The sequence below is a fragment of the Giraffa tippelskirchi genome, chromosome 8 (genome assembly GCF_054371585.1).
Source record: "Giraffa tippelskirchi isolate mGirTip1 chromosome 8, T2T-mGirTip1v1.2.pri, whole genome shotgun sequence".
In the NCBI taxonomy this organism is placed as follows: domain Eukaryota; kingdom Metazoa; phylum Chordata; class Mammalia; order Artiodactyla; family Giraffidae; genus Giraffa; species Giraffa tippelskirchi.
This window is the reverse complement of record NC_137282.1, coordinates 8,726,142-8,741,840: the sequence shown is the minus strand read 5'-3', so window position 1 is coordinate 8,741,840 and position 15,699 is coordinate 8,726,142. Positions and strand designations below refer to the sequence as shown.

The 15,699-nt window shown below is 44.9% G+C and overlaps 1 protein-coding gene across 7 annotated transcripts in view; it reads left to right on the top strand.

Moving 5' to 3' along the window:
• The first annotated feature begins 2,181 nt into the window (after positions 1 to 2,181).
• Positions 2,182 to 15,699, top strand: part of GOLGA7 (golgin A7) — a 16,913-nt gene continuing 3,395 nt past the window's right edge. For 2 of the 7 annotated variants that reach the window (XM_081519245.1, XM_081519248.1), the window contains exons 1-5: positions 2,182 to 2,235; positions 2,563 to 2,695; positions 7,761 to 7,913; positions 13,984 to 14,085; positions 15,290 to 15,352. In XM_081519245.1, coding sequence (XP_081375371.1) covers positions 2,585 to 2,695; positions 7,761 to 7,913; positions 13,984 to 14,085; positions 15,290 to 15,337 — 414 coding nt within the window. In that variant the 5' untranslated portion in view covers positions 2,182 to 2,235; positions 2,563 to 2,584 and the 3' untranslated portion in view covers positions 15,338 to 15,352. Of the gene's footprint in view, positions 2,236 to 2,310; positions 2,352 to 2,562; positions 2,696 to 7,760; positions 7,914 to 13,983; positions 14,097 to 15,289; positions 15,353 to 15,699 lie in introns of those variants that run through there. The other 5 variants (XM_081519244.1, XM_081519247.1, XM_081519246.1 and 2 more) reach the window with 3 other exon arrangements.

The following is a 15,699-nucleotide window of genomic DNA, read 5'->3' as shown; positions in this document are numbered from 1 at the left end:
GAAAGTGAAAGTGTTCAGTGCTCAGTCGTGTCCGCATGTCCTACTCTTTGTGACCCCAAAGCCTGCTAGACTCCTCTGTCTGTGGAATTATCCAGGCAAGAATATTGGAGTGGGTTGCCAATCCCTTCTCCAGGGGATCTTCCTGACCTAGGAATCGAACCTGGGTCTCCCTCACTGCAGGCAGATTCCTTACTGTCTGAGCCACCAAAGAAGCCCCAACTAATAATAATAGAACAAATGATAGTATATTGTAATGAAAATTATGCGAATGTGGTCTCTCAGAATATCTTATTGTACTGTACTCACCCTTCTCTTGTGATCATGAGAGATGATGAAGTGCCTATGTGAGGAGAGGAAGTGAGGTGAATGAAGTAGGCATTGTGATATAGCCTTAGGCTGAATTAACTTCTGACACTAGGTCAGAGGATCGTCTCTTTCAGGTAACCCTGGATCATGATTGTGTCATTGACTGGATGTCAGTGGTGGAGGTGGATGATTGGGAAATCCCAAAGAGATGGAGCCAACAGCAAGAGATTTCATCACGCTAAATCGGGAAAGGAGTACATCAAGGCTGTATATTGTTACCCTGCTTATTTAACTTCTATGCAGAGTACATCATGAGAAACGCCAGGCTAGACAAAGCACAAACTGGAATCAAGACTGCTGGGAGAAATATCAATAGTCTCAGATATGCAGATGACACCACCCTTATGGTAGAAAGCGAAGAAGAACTAAAGAGCCTCTTGATGAAAGTGAAAGAGGAGAGTGGAAAAAGTTAGCTTAAAACTCAACATTCAGAAACTAAGATCATGGCATCTGGTCCCATCACTTCATGTCAAATAGACAGGGAAACAATGGAAACAGTGAGAGACTTTATTTTGGAGGGCTCCAAAATCACTGCAGATGGTGACTGCAGCCATGAAATTAAAAGACATTTGCTCCTTGGAAGAAAAGTTATGACCAACCTAGACAGCATGTTAAAAAGCAGAGACATTACTTTGTTAACAAAGGTCCATTTAGTCAAAGCTATGGTTTTTCCAGTAGTCATGTATGGATGTGAGAGTTGGACTATAAAGAAAGCTGAGCACTGAAGAATTGATGCTTTTGAACTGTGGTATTGGAGAAGACTCTTGAGAGTCCCTTGGACTGCAAGGAGATCCAACCAGTCCATCCTAAAGGAGATCAGTCCTGAATGTTCATTGGAAGGACTGATGCTGAAGCTGAAACTCCAATACTTTGGCCACCTGATATGAAGAACTGACTTGTTGGAACAGACCTTGATGCTGGGAAAGATTGAGGGCAGGAGGAGAAGGGGATGACAGAGGATGAGATGGTTGGATGACATCTCCGACTTGATGGACATGAATGTGAACAAGCTCTGAGAGTTGGTGATGGACAGGGAGGCCTGGCGGGCTGCTGTCCACGGGGTCGCAAAGAGTCAGACAGGACTGAACGACCAAACTGAACTGACTCGGAATAGGCACACAATTTAAAACATGAATTGTTTATTTCTGGAAACTTCCATTTCATCTTTTCAGACTGAAGTTGACTGGGGGGAGAGGTGGTAACTGAAACCTGGGAAATCAAAACAGAGGATAAGGTGGAATAGTGTATCAGCCAGGCACACCAGTGCCTTCTGTGGCTGCCTTGCAAAGGTATGCTGAGCTCGAGGAGGGCGCCAAGGGCCCACACAAGCCTCTCAGGTCACCCGAGGGGCAGAGGCTGGGGTGCTAGATGAAAATCTTTGGGGTGGAAGGAAAAGACAACACCTCCAGGAAAGCTGGGGGAGGGGGTGCGTGTGAGTGGTTTGTTTTGTAAGGTTGAGCGGTTTCTCACGTGTAAGGTGAGAGTTCCAATCAAAAGCGAAAATAAAACCTTACAGTCAGTGATTAGAAACTCAGTCCCCACGATGAACGAGGAAATGACACAGCAGGGAAAGGACACAGGGCAGAAATCCCCAGCCTACAGGCCAAGCATCCCCTGGTGAGCTCAGTCTGACGGTTCTCCACGCCGCCAGACCGCGCGGATCCCGCGGCCCCGCCCCCGGGTGTGAGACCCCGCCCCCGGCCCCGCCCCGCAGGCCCGCCCGGGCTCTTCCTTCCAGTCGGACTCTTACAGGCAGGGCAGGGGGCGGAGTCCGCCCGGGCCCCGCCCACAGCGCGTCCCCGCACGGTAGCGCGCAGTCTCGACAGGATCGCTTTACGGCCGGAGGAGAGGGTGGGTCCTAGACTTGAGGTAGGTGTTCGAGCAGAGGGGCGGGGGGGGTTGAAAAAAAAGAGGCCTTTTGCGGCAGGACGTAAGTGGCGGCGTAAGCGTTGCGACAGCAGCTGGAGGGCAGAGGAGGCGGGTTCGTGTTTCCCGGGCCGAACCGGGCTATGGGGGGGCGCTGGGCCTGGGCCGGGGAGGGAGCTGAAGGGCCGTGGTGCCAGCATGGGTGAAGGAGAGTGGGGCCGGGAGGCCTTGGGCCGCTCTGGGCGTTGGGCGGGTCTGTGGGGCTGGCGGGCCGGAGTACTGGTTCCAGGCCGGGGGTATGACTGTGGTTGGTGTCCCCCGAACCCGCAGCGCGGCCCGTCCTGTCCTCGCCATGAGGCCGCAGCAGGCGCCGGTGTCCGGGAAGGTCTTCATTCAGCGAGACTACAGCAGTGGCACCCGCTGTCAGTTCCAGACCAAGTTCCCCGCGGAGCTGGAAAACCGGGTACGCAGCCGGGGCGACGGCGGGGTGCGGGTCCGGGAGGGGCCGGGCACAGCAGGGGCCTGGGCCAGGGCTGTGCCCGGAGGGGGCTGGTAAGGAAGACCCGGTGTTGGGAGCAGGAGGAATGAGGCCAAGCCGCCGGGCCGGAAGACCTGATGATAATGGCCGGGCCCTGAATCGGTACGCTGCCGTCCTCCCCAACCCACCCCAGGTTAGTGACCACAGTGATGAGGCACTTGATTCCTGACCCTCCAGGCCACCCACCTCCGCGTGTTGTGTAAGCTGCATTCTCCAACCTCACCACGCAAAAGAGATCACCATCATTCGAGTGACGGGCGTCCGGCCGCTTGTGCTGGTTTATTATTCCGTGCTGTGCTGGGCAGCGCAGACAGGCCTTCTCCGAACCTTGAAAAACGCAGAGCAGTGCATGGGTCTGGACAGGGAAATAATCTCAGAACGAGGCCCTCAACTAGTTCCTCGTGCTGATTGTCGCTGGGATCCGACTTGTTGGCCTATGGGTCAGAACTGTCATCAGAATGTGGGTCCTTTGGGCGGTCTTGCGCTCAGGAAGGGGTGTTCCCCCTTCTTCAGACTTAGTAAAAAGAATATTAATGGTCATTGGATCTTACTGTAAAGGTGCAGCGAAGTGAGCCTATGTATGTGTCTTCTTGTGCCTAGGTGTGTTCACACACCCAAAGACCGACTGTTTGGTCTTGAGGTTTGTAAGGTGAACCTGTTTCCTGCTCAGAGGTCAGCTTCTGGGTAGAGGGGAGCAGATTTTGTGGTTCTTTCCTCTTTGACAAGAGGGCAGGGAGTCAGGGGTGATTGGGCATGGGTGTTGAGCTGTGAAGTGCTGGCCGTGGAGTAGGTAGGTGTCGATGAGCATGTACTGGAGCAATGTGCAGCAGTCATTTAAAATTAACTCGTGGAGGGGTAGGTCGTTCTACCTGATTGCCAAGGTCGGAAAATCAACAAAGATCAATGACAGGGTGCTTTGGCTTGATTTAGAACGCTCAGCAAGTTAGTGGCCCAAATATGTTTCTTTAAATGCAAATTAAGGACCCAGCACACCTTATAAAGATGATTTGTAGATTAGTTTGTTTGTGAAATGTCCTGTAAATGTTGCAGTTTGTTGTCGCTACATTATGAGATAAGTCAGCCTGACATTAGCTGGACACCTCCATGGTGGTTTGCGAAGATAGAAATTGAGCAAGTTGCCTGTTGGCTAGAGCTACTGAATATGGTTTTTTAAATAATTTAGCATTACAGTTAACAGGATTTTTTAGTACTTTTATGAAATAGATCAAATGTTTCACTTTTAAGTCTCTTAGGGAAACTCTGACTTAATACTGTTTATGTGCTTTCAGATCAGAATGTAAACAACTCTTTTTTCCCCACACTTATTTGGATGTCACTTGATGCTTTGTTTAAAGGATTTAAAAGTCAAACTTCCAGCTCATAATTGAGCCAAGTCCATTTATGCAGAATCAGACATGAGCCTTCAACTCTGTGTGTGGTGGAGCCTTTATTTTATAGTCTGAATACAGAAAGAGTGCAGTTACAGTACTCCACGGATGGTTATAGGAAGTTGCTCTTTCCAAATTCTGAAGTCTTTTAGTTTCTCTGACTTCATGTAGCCCAGCATCACTTGTGATTCTGAGTACTATGTGTGTGTGTGTGCTTAGTTGCTCAGTCGTGTCAGAGTCTTTGCAACCCCATGGACTATAGCCCGCCACGCTCCTCTGTCCATGGGGATTCTCCAAGCAAGAATACTGGAGTGGGTTGCCATTTCCTTCTCCAGGGGCTCTTCCCAACCCAGCGGTCGAACCCAGGTCTCCCACATTGCACTCAGATTCTTTACCATCTGAGCCACTAGGGAATCCCAGGAATACTGGAGTGGGTAGCCTGTCCCTTCTTCGGGGATCTTCCTGACCTAGGAATTGAACTGAGATCTCCTGCATTACAGACAGATTCTTTATCAGCTGAGCTACCCTTGAAATTTTTTTTTTTTCTTTTTAAATGTTTGGGTTAAAACACTAGCTTATACTTTAAACTGTTTGGGAAAGCTTTGATTTTTTTTTTTTTTTTAAAGTGTGTTGAGGTTAAATTTAAATTATAGGTTTAAATTTTCCTTGCTTTGTTTGATGGAAAATTGAAAGGTTTCTTTCTTTGTTTCTCTACTGTTTAACCTAGAAATTGTACTGATTGCGCTGCCACTGAGGCTGAGTTTCCCTTTGTGAGAACGTCGTACTTGGCAATGTAATAGAGGGAGAAATAAACATACAGCTGTTTTGTATGACTTTAAAGCATTAAACACACACACATTTGTACCCTTTAATTTGGGAGTAAGAACAAGTTCTGTGTGTTAACAAGTTTACTTTCTCACTGCCTCTGAGAACGTAATACTTTGATGTGTAAGCGCTTTGTCGCCAGGACATTTCTTTAAAGGAAACCTCGATTCTTAACTTTCGCCAGCATACAGACATCGTAGGCACCCTTGGTGTGGGCAGAAAGAGAAGTGAGTGAGCTATAATTGAGGCATTTGTTCCCTGCATCCCTTTAAAACTATGTCTCTACAGCCGGTCAGTAGAAATTACCTTTGACTCGTTACCTTTGATAAGCTTCAGCCTGATGCTTTCGGCAGGTAGTTCAACACGAAACAAAAATTCTGGGGAGATGAGCCTGACTCCTATTTCCATTCAGACTGCAACTGTTTATTGGTCCAAATAGCTCCAACTTGACATACCTCCAGATGTCAGTGTAGCTGCTCTGTCAGTGACCAGGTACCCAGAGGGGCGCGCCGACAGCCATGGTTCATAGAGCCTGCAGGGCATGAGAGCAAGGCCAGGGTTGCCCTGTAGACCCCTTCATGTTGTGTGTCCTCGGCTTTACTGCTGCCTGTCGTGATTCTTTTAAACCTTTCCAAGAAACTCTTGACTTTTTTTTTTAACTGTCTTTTTTTGCTCCACTGCACAGCATGCAGGACCTTAGTTCTCCAACCAAGGATTGAACTGGGGCCTTTGGCAGTGAAAGTGCCAAGACCTAACCACTGGACTGTCAGGGGACTCCCATCTTTTTGTTTGTTTGTTTTTTAATTAAACTGTGAAAAAAAAAGTCTTCACCTTGGATTTTTAAATTTTTTAAAAAGTGGTTTATGATTTGCCTTCATCCTGTAAAGCATTGCAATCTTGGAATAACTTTTAAGAATTAGTGTTTCTAGTAGGATATGTAATTCCAGATCGGAAAGAAATCAAATGTTTCTGGGCTGGGGACTTCCCTGGCAGTCCAGTAGTTAAGACTCAGCGCTTCCAAGGCAGGGGACACAGGTTCAGTCCCTGGTTGGGAAACAGATCACTCAGACCGCCTGGTGTGGCAAAAAAAAAAAAAAAGTTTCTGGGTTGGATCCCCTAGTTTTTAATCACTCTGTCCAAAGAAACACAAATAATTCAGAGAAGTTTCTTTCTCAGATCATAACATTGTAGATAAATCAGGTGTGAGTGTTTGCAGTTATTTGGACTTTCGTGGTTTTCCTGATGAACAAACGGAAGACGTTAACTTTGGCAGAACCAGGCGTAGACAACAATTTACCATCAACACTTGTTCACTGAGCAGCTCTCCTCTAAGACTGTGTTCTGGGAATAGTGACAGGTTTCCCAGGTGACCGTTCGTGACACAGCACATCTTCAAGTGGCGGCCCTGGCTCCCAGCTCTGTCCCCACCCACCCAGCGCCCGTCAGAAACACTCCTGTTCTGGGAAATTTAAAGTAGCTCCTTTTAGAAGGCAGGTTGAGTCACCACCACTTTAAGATTTTCACACCTTTGGCTCTTTGAATCTTCACCATTTTCCACATGAAGGACAAGGCAGCTGCCTCTTACCTTAAGGCTTTGTAACAGCGTAAGGTTGGTAATGTGTTAACAAAGAATTATGTCCTCGGAACATAACTTTGGAAATGTTCTGGAAATTTGGAAATGTTCTGTCTCAAAGTGTATATTAAGGTTCTTGGCGTTTCTTTCTGAGTCTGTTTCTACGTAAAGCCTTCATAAAGGAAAGAATTAATATGTAAGTTGGTATTAGTTTTAGGAATAAGGGGGATACTGTGTGAGAGCAGGCTGAGGGTAAGGACAGATAACTTGGGCTTTGTTACCTACCGAGAATGATAGAATTGGGTGAAATGCTCTACCTTGGGCCTTGAAATTCCCATGGAGATTTGAAATTGACACAGTACTGTTAAAAGAAGAAAGGAAAGGGATCCTGGAAGAAGAAAGTGAAAGCAGGTGATCAGAGAAAAGGAGATACGACAGTACTGTTAGTACTCATTCTAGGTGATGACGTCACGGACTAGAAAAAGGTGACAGGCGTCCTTGGTGAGAGGAGCCCTGCGGTAGTGGGAGACTTTGCCTTGTCCAGTGTGAGCTCTTAGTAACCAAGTAGTTACTATGAAAGAGATGGGAAATCATACAGAGTTTGCCTCTTTTGATCTGCCGAGAGTGTCCTTACTCCCCTTTTTTGCCTAAGTCGATGCCGGCATTTAGGGACCACGATTTAAGATCACCTGCCCTTTCCAGGTACAGGGAGCGCCGCCCCCCTCGAGTCCCCCACATGCGTCACGCGTGCCTCACTGACAGTGTTCTCTTGGCTCCTTGTGTTTTCCCTGTTACGTGTCTGTTACGCTCACGACTGTAAATGCCGTGAGGACAAGTCAATGTCTTCCTCATCTTTCTCCAAGGCCTGTGGTGATACCCGAAGGTACGAGCTCTGTAAATGTGAATGTGGGAGAATGGAGGGCCGGAAGGACTGTGTTATTTAATTAAGTCACTTGTGATTTTGCACAGAGGATCAGGAGACACCCTTTTGAACCTCGACATAACACAGCGTCCAAAAGAAAGATGGAACTAAACAAACATTAACCAATTTCAGCAACTTAGATCCAGATTTAATCACCTAAAATTTGTTTGCCGACAGATAAAAAACGACAAGACAGTGACCTAATTAGGGATCGCAAGCAGGAGTGACGTGTTCATCTTTTTTTTTTTCAAAACTTATTTTAAAATTCTTTTTTCTGTACAGATTGATCGGCAGCAATTTGAAGAAACAGTTCGGACCCTAAATAACCTTTATGCCGAAGCCGAGAAGCTTGGGGGCCAGTCGTATCTGGAAGGCTGCCTGGCTTGTCTAACAGCGTACACCATCTTCTTGTGCATGGAAACTCACTATGAGAAGGTAAGCCTACCTGTGTTTTCCCAATCTCTTACAATCATTTAAAAAAAAAAAAGGTGGGTTTGTTACAGGTTGTGTTTACATGGCGACGCTTGCTGTAAAATTTAAAGGGCCTTTTATAATAATAATAATTCAGATATTATTGTTGCTTCTACGACCAGACACATAGAAGAGTACTGAGTTGTTCTTTATTTCCCCAAATTTCTACCCTCCATCTTCTCCTCCCACCTGAGTCCTTGTCTTCCCTTTGAACTGTCTGCTGGACCCAGAGCTGCTGGCTTCTCAACTCAGGGGTCCGAGAGTCAAGCCTCACACTCCCCACTTGGTTCAGTGGCGCCCTATCTTTTTCGCCCAGCATCTTCAAGTGGCGGTCGAGAAGAGGGAAATTGTATCATCAGTCAGACTGAGCTGTCTTCCGTTTTCCCATTCATTAACTTTATGACACCCTCTGCCACCCCCTGATTTATGCCCTTGTGACATCTCTCCTAGACCAACACCACAGCCTCAGACAGAGCCTCTTTCCTCCCCTTCTTTTCCATTTCCAAGCAGCTGCTGTGTCGTGAAACACAGCGGTGCCTCTCCTGCAGTGTGAGGGGCCTTCTCAAGCCCTCCCCAAGCTCGCCTCTCCCAGCCCTGTCTCGCAGCCCGTCCTCACTTTATCTTTCAGCCAAATGCACCCTCTGAGAAGTTTTCCTCCACCTGGAATGCCCTTCCCTTGTCCGAATTGCCTCAGTCCCTCGGTCCCCCTTTCAGCTGACTTTTCATCCACTCTTCTAATTGGATTCCTCCCTCCTCTCTGTCCCCACAATGCTTTACTGGAATCTGTTTTCTGGTACTTAAAGCACTTTCTGCTGAGGAATGTAGCATTTATATTCTTGTCTTACTTGCCCATCAAGTATGTGTTTTTCTTGCGATCAAGGACAGTGTATCCCTCGTGATGCCTAGCCCAAGGCCTTGGGCATAGGAGGCACTCGTTGTGTGTTAAATGAATGGATGTACATTAATCACAGTAGACCTCTAGTAGATCATTCCGTTCTGACCACGTTTAGAAAGGGAAGGCTCCAAGGAGCTTAGTGTCACACCACCTGGCCGAAGTCTCCCTGTGACTGTCTTGCACTCCACGTGGTGGAGGGCCGACACAGGTGCGGCTCCAATATTTTAAGCCGTTGGCTGAACGTGCCGCTGTGCCCTCCTTACCATCCTGATGTGAACCCCCTGGTGAACATTTAAAGAGCTAAACAGGTAGTTTATGGCCTTCTCCATGTCACACACTTTCTTTCATGCTTAACATTCCACATCAGAAGTCACAAAGGATCAGTAGCTGCTTTCAGTCTGTTTGTCTTTGCAGCTTCTCTTTAGTGATACATTTGGTGAGTGAAGGGACGTGAGATTCATTTGATTAATATTTATTGAACACCTACTATGTGCTAAGCACTGTGCGGAGGATATAACTGAATGGGCAGACATGGTTACTGACGTTGTAGAGTTTATAAGTCTGGTAGAAACTGATCCTAAGGAGACAAAACCCACAGAATTGTAAGGTGTGATGAATGCCTTGGAAAAAACCAGGCTTCCCTAGGATAGAACGTAACTGGAGAGACTGATTTAGATGGGGTAGTCAGAAAGGGCCTCTGGGGTGCTAACATTCAGCTGCCACGTGAAGGATGGGGAGCCTGGGGCCTTTCAGGAGGACGGGGGAGGATGCGCAGAGCGTGGGTCCCCCGTGGGGAGGGGACGGCGGAGGTGACAGGAGAGGCGAGGGGACCTGTGTCCTGCCCCGTGGAGTGTGTGCTCCATGGAGAGAGGCTTAGAGTTTATTTCCGTGCAGGGAAGGATCACTGCAACTTTTCAGGCAGGAGGGTGGTAGGATCAGATTTTCATTTTAAACAGATTTCTTGGCTCTGGGGAAGAAAGGTATAAAAGTGCAGGTAAGACGCTTTGTAGAAGTCCAGGCAGCAGAGGAGGAAAGCCTGGATGGGGAGGGAGTGGCAGGGACCGCGGGAGGTGAGCGGATGCAGGGGGTGGTGGAGGAGGAGCCGGGCGCTCTGAGGAGCCACTGACCACGGGAGGCTATGGGCAGGGAGGGCTGGACTCGTGCAGGTAAGATACTCAGGCCACATGGCCATCGAAGATGTGTAATATTGCCAATTTAAGGCAGAAATATGTCCTCCAGAGTGTTTTATTCACGCTGCATGGAATATTACATGCTTGAATTGTTGTTTCACTGTAGGTTTTAAATTTGTTGATGAAATTTTAATTAACTTATTTTTTCATGTGCCTTTGCTAAAATAGATAACAGATACCTGCCTCTGGCATCAGTTATAAAAAGAAACTGATAATTGGGTGCCAGCCAGGTCATTTCCAATTGTGAGTCATGGACAAGTTCATCTCTCCAAATCTGAGTTCTCAATTGTAAGTGAGTCTTAGACTGGTGGTTGCCAAGGAGTGGGGGTGGGCGTTAGCAGATGTAGACAAGGAGACATAGGAAAGAAACCATCATGGAACAGAATATGAAAGAGAACGTATGTACATGTATAACTGAATCACTTTGCTGTATAGCAGTAATTAATACAACGTTGTTCAAAAAAAAAAAAGGTAAATCCAAAAAAAAATATAATGGATCTTTGAATTAATAAATTGCCTTACATATCAGTTCAGTTCAGTCGCTCAGTCGTGTCTGACTCGTTGCGACCCCATGAATTGCAGCACGCCAGGCCTCCCTGCGCTAAATAAAGTTTTCTTAAGATAGACTTAAAAGTCAAGTTAGTGTGTGTGTATATATATATGTTTTAATCAGATACGTGTGCACTTACGTGTACAGGTTTTTTTTACCTCGAGGGCATAAGTGTATAAGTAACCTTTTTTTAGCATCTGCTAGTTTCTTTATCTACTAAAACATTTAGCAACTCTTAATTAAAATCTTTTTTGATTATTATTTGATTATTTTGATTATTAATTTTGGAAGGCACTTCTCAACATCAGAAAATAATGGAGTTGAGTTCATAAGTAACATGTAAGGTATTACTTTACAAGTCTAATTAAAGTCTCTTTTACAGAGTAAGTATTATAAAGCAAATAAAGACCCAATAAAATTAGACAAGAAGCCAAAATTTATGGCACATTTTATAAATATGTGATTTTATATTAGAAATTTGGACATGAATTAACTAGATCATGCAAAGTACATAACTGGAATGGTCATAATAAAGATATAATCTCCATGTACTTTTAAAGACAACATTGTAAATGTGTATTTGTATTTTTGATAAGATGATAAAAATGTTAGAGCGCTCCCTCGCTCCAGTTTGCCCCTTGGGAATTCCTGTGCTATTATTTTCTACTTTATGAAGGGACAAAATTGAGTCATTTATTGTTTTAAACACTAAAACTTCCAGTCTACAAACAGTAAGCCAAGTATAATGACACTTACACTTTGTCACGTGGGTTAAATTTTTTGAGATTGTAAATAGGCCTTTTAAAACCCACTAGAACAATCATGCATTTTTTTCCCCTATAATGTGCTATTTATTGATTTAAAATGGAGATAAAGGCTTCAGTGTTATTCCTCTCCATTGCTGCCCATTATAAACAGGGAACAAATGGGCCTGTGGAACGTTCTTCTTTCAGGAGCAGTTGCTGTGTTCGTCCACCAGAGACGTCCCTGCTGCCCATGGACTGTGATCTGAAAAGAGCACAGTCAGAGGAACTCAGATCTTTCTGGAAACACTAAGCCCCTGGGCCTCTCACTCAACCCCACTTTGGTTATCTTTCCTCGAGGGCTTTGAAAGGCTTATTCCCAAAGAGGGCAATAGCCTTTCCTGAGGTCTGAGTCTTTAGCTTTGTAAATATTATACAAATTGAGGTTTTTATTGTGGGTTTGAGGATAACAGATAATTTTGTTCGGTATTATAGTTTGTTTTAACAACGATTTACTAGAAATAGTGACGTATGAATAAAATGTCAACGCAAAGTTCTTTGAGGGTGAGAACGGTGTCCTGTCCTGTCAGGAGTGAGGTACGAGTTGACTCATGCCCATGAGTTGTCTGTTGCTAACAGCACATCTGGGTTAGCACGGTGCTGGCTTCACTGCAGCGCTGTAGGAGGATTTGCAGCTGGTACCCAAGGAAAACTGATGGTCTTTCTGAACTGAAACCCAAGTGTCGTGTCCATGAGGGTTATCAAAGTTTAAACAAAAGCCTTGCGCGACAGAGTTCTGCTTGAATTGAATAAAGGATGGCTGTGTCTTTGCTAGTAGCCTGTACTCGAGGAGAGGAGGAGAGCTGTGTGAAGGAACCCTTCCTTCGACACCAGCCGTGCAGGCTGCTTTTTCAGTGTCCCCCCAGCGCAGATGGGCGGGGCGGGGGGAGCCTGGCTCTCCGGTTTCCAGCTCTGGCAGGTGAGCAGAGAAGGAACTTGGAGAGAAGAGGGAGAATCTTGAGTTGGGCACCTTCATGGGTGACTCGCTTCCCCATTCTTTTTAGCATGATTTTAGCATGATTGACAAATGCTGGTGGAAAGAGAGTGACTGAGGTTTTTTTTTTTTTTGCTCATAAAGACCAGGCACTGCTCAAATTCTTTGAGAGTTGAAAATAGAATGACATACGTACTTTAGGTAATTAGGTGAAAAAGTCTTTTCTTTAGAAATAGTATTCTTACATTACTTCATAACCCTGCAGATGGCTCTTTTAATAATATCATGCTCTTTTTAAAAAAACGTAAAACATGAGATTGTATTATTCCCCAGAGATGTAACCTGAATAGACTGTTTATTGTCCTTCGATGAGAAAAGCCATTATACAAACAGCATAGAGTTTTAAATTTTAAATCAGTTTATGCCAAAGCAGCTACATTTTATCATTCTAATATGTTGGTTTGGCCTGGTACATTATAGACCCACACTTAAATCGGATTTCTTCATTTCCAGCTTTATTTTCATACAGTTCTTTTTTTCCCTGTATGTTGTGATCACATTTATCTGTGACTTTATCATATTCTGATAGTGTGAATGTAAGGAAACATACAGTAATTAAAGAATTGGATCAAAGCCTCTTTGAAGATTAGAGCCAGCAAAGGATTATGATGACCTTGAATCTGAAGTAAAACATGTGACTCTTTGATTTTGTGTATCGCTATAAAGATTTATTTTCTCTAGGTTATCTGTCTCAGAATTGCCCTTATTAAAGCTTAAGATTTGGCAATTTCCAGAAGTTCCTTTTTATCCTATCTGGTTTTTGTCTACGTTTGCTTTGACTTTTACAACCTTACTAAACTTATAAATTGAGGTTCCCATCTAGGACGCAAGAGCAGGCTGCAGAGCAGCCTCCCATGCAGGCCAGGAGATGACGTAAAACACTGGTCACCAGAACCTCCATGGCAGCCAGCACAAGCGTGCTTGATGAAGGAAACAGATTTTTCAGTTTTAAACGCACTGGACTCCCTTTGTTATAGGCCCGCTTTGTATTATGACTTTAAATTGATGAAAATGTACAATGGAGAAAGCAGTTCTTTCTTTCTTTTTTTTGGGGGGGTGGGTTGGGCATGCCTTACAGTTTGTAGGATCTTAGTTCCCCGATCAGGCATTCAAATGGACCCTCAGCAGTGAAAGCGCCGGGTCCTGACTGCTGGACTGCAGAGAAGTCCCGAGAAGCATCTCTTAAGTGTCCAGGAGAAAGCCAGAAGCTGTCCCTGATATTAGAGGAGGTCACATGTCGCACATTTCCTGAGTAGGGAAGGGGAAAGCACGTAGCATATGTGTGTATGGTCACCTCCAAATTTCTCTGTATCCAGGACGGAGGTGGGGGGGCGGGAGGAAGGGGCGTGGCTCTCGCGCTGCCGCGTGGCTGCATCTCTGTTTGGACTTAGGCTGTATGGAGGTGCCCAGGACTGGGGGGTTGCGGGAGGGGTTGGGGACCCAGGGCATAAGCCACAGAGTCAGAGCTGTCCCTCCACATGAACACCCATTTCTTGCTTTGAAAACTAATTCCACTTCTGAATATTTTGAAGTTCAGCTGAATACTCAAAAGGAAAATCGGATGAAGTTGGTAAGAGAGCTGTGTTGTTTCTCTTTGGTTAGGTCCTGAAGAAAGTCTCCAAATACATTCAAGAGCAGAATGAGAAGATCTACGCTCCCCAAGGCCTCCTCCTGACAGATCCCATCGAGAGAGGGCTGCGAGTTGTATCTTTTCAGTCCAGATCATGAGGTCTAAATATTTGATGGCCCCGTCGGCCCTGGCCAGGGAGGATTTCCCTCCGTTCCGGTACCTGCCCTGGGCTCTGCTGCTGGAAGGCACACTCTCCCTCCAGCGCGACTCCTTCCCGTGCGTCGTGCTGGTCTCTGGAGTGTTTAGTGTTGGGGCTCCCGTTGTCTTGGTGGCTGTGCAGCATCTTGTAGTAATAATGGGAGTGGGGTGAGTCATGCATCTCAGCTGCAGAGGCTGCACCAAAGGCCCCTTTGAAATGCATGAACTCTGCGCGGAGAGCTCGTCGTCCAAATAAATCGCAGCTCCGTGGTTCATCTGACTTGTTGAAATCAGTTACAGCTGCCAGATGTATCATTTCATTACCTTTGACATAACTGCATATTTTAGAGGCAGTTGACTTTGAAAATCATGAAGTTTATTTTGATAATTTGGTAAATAAAATTGCAAAAAAAAAATAGTTTGATAACGAGTAAAATAAATAACCGGGTAAAATAAATTTTTTTTTAAACCTAGGTCAGATAATCCCAGGCCTTCCGGCTGATGATAATTTCAACGGTTTTATTATACTTGTATCAGTGTTTCTTAAACTTTTAGAGGTTGTGTGCTCTCTCCCAAGAAAAAGTTTGCATACAATTTCAGGGTGTTTTGAACCCCTGACGTCATTACCTCACTATGGATGCTCAGTTAAGAGCCTCCCTTTGTTCTGCAGTAACGTACCCTGTTTTCAGATTCTTCTTTTAAAAAGTAAATAATGTTTGGAGAGGAGCTCTGTTGTATACCACAAGCAATTACATTTCTTAAATTTTTCAGCAAGGTGGTAAACACCATATTTAATTTGAGTGGGAGAAATTTTTAATAATTTGAAACAAGTAAAGCAAATAATTATTTTCATTACTTAAATAATAATTTAAAATTATTTAAATGGTAACTTAAAATAAGTAAAGACAAGAGGGACCTCCCTAGTGGTCTGACAGTTAAGACTCCGATCTTCCAGTTGGTGGGTACAGGTTCAGCCCCACGTAGGGAACTAAGATCCCGCATGCCGCAACGTGCAGCCAAAAAAATTTTTTTACAAGTAAGTGAAGACAAGTCCGCACAGATCACACCCATCTTCTCGCCGTAGTCCCTTTTTCTCTGTTCTGTTCTCTCGTGTGTTTTCTTAACAGCCATGCTGTTTAGATTGAAATTACCATTTATGAAGACAGAGGCATGAGCAGTGGAAGATAAACCATAGAATTAAAGGTAAATATGACATTGTATGATTTATGTGCCATTTTTGTAACTTTGTAGGATGCATGAATTTTCTCACCTGTATCATAAATACTGGCATACTCTTTGTACTGACTTGATATTTGAAATGTGTAATTATCCCGAATTCTGTTACCCAGGTGATAGTTTAATCCTGATATTTATTTTGCCCTTTTGTTGTTTTCAGACTGGTTTAGTTATTACTTTGTTTTGGGGGTTTTGGGGAAGGGTCTTATTTTAATATTTCAAAACCATCCTGGACATTTTAATAGATGGGTCTTACACATAAAAATCAGTTCAGAGATTTTCCTGACATTTTTTTCCCTGACAGATTTCCTTGT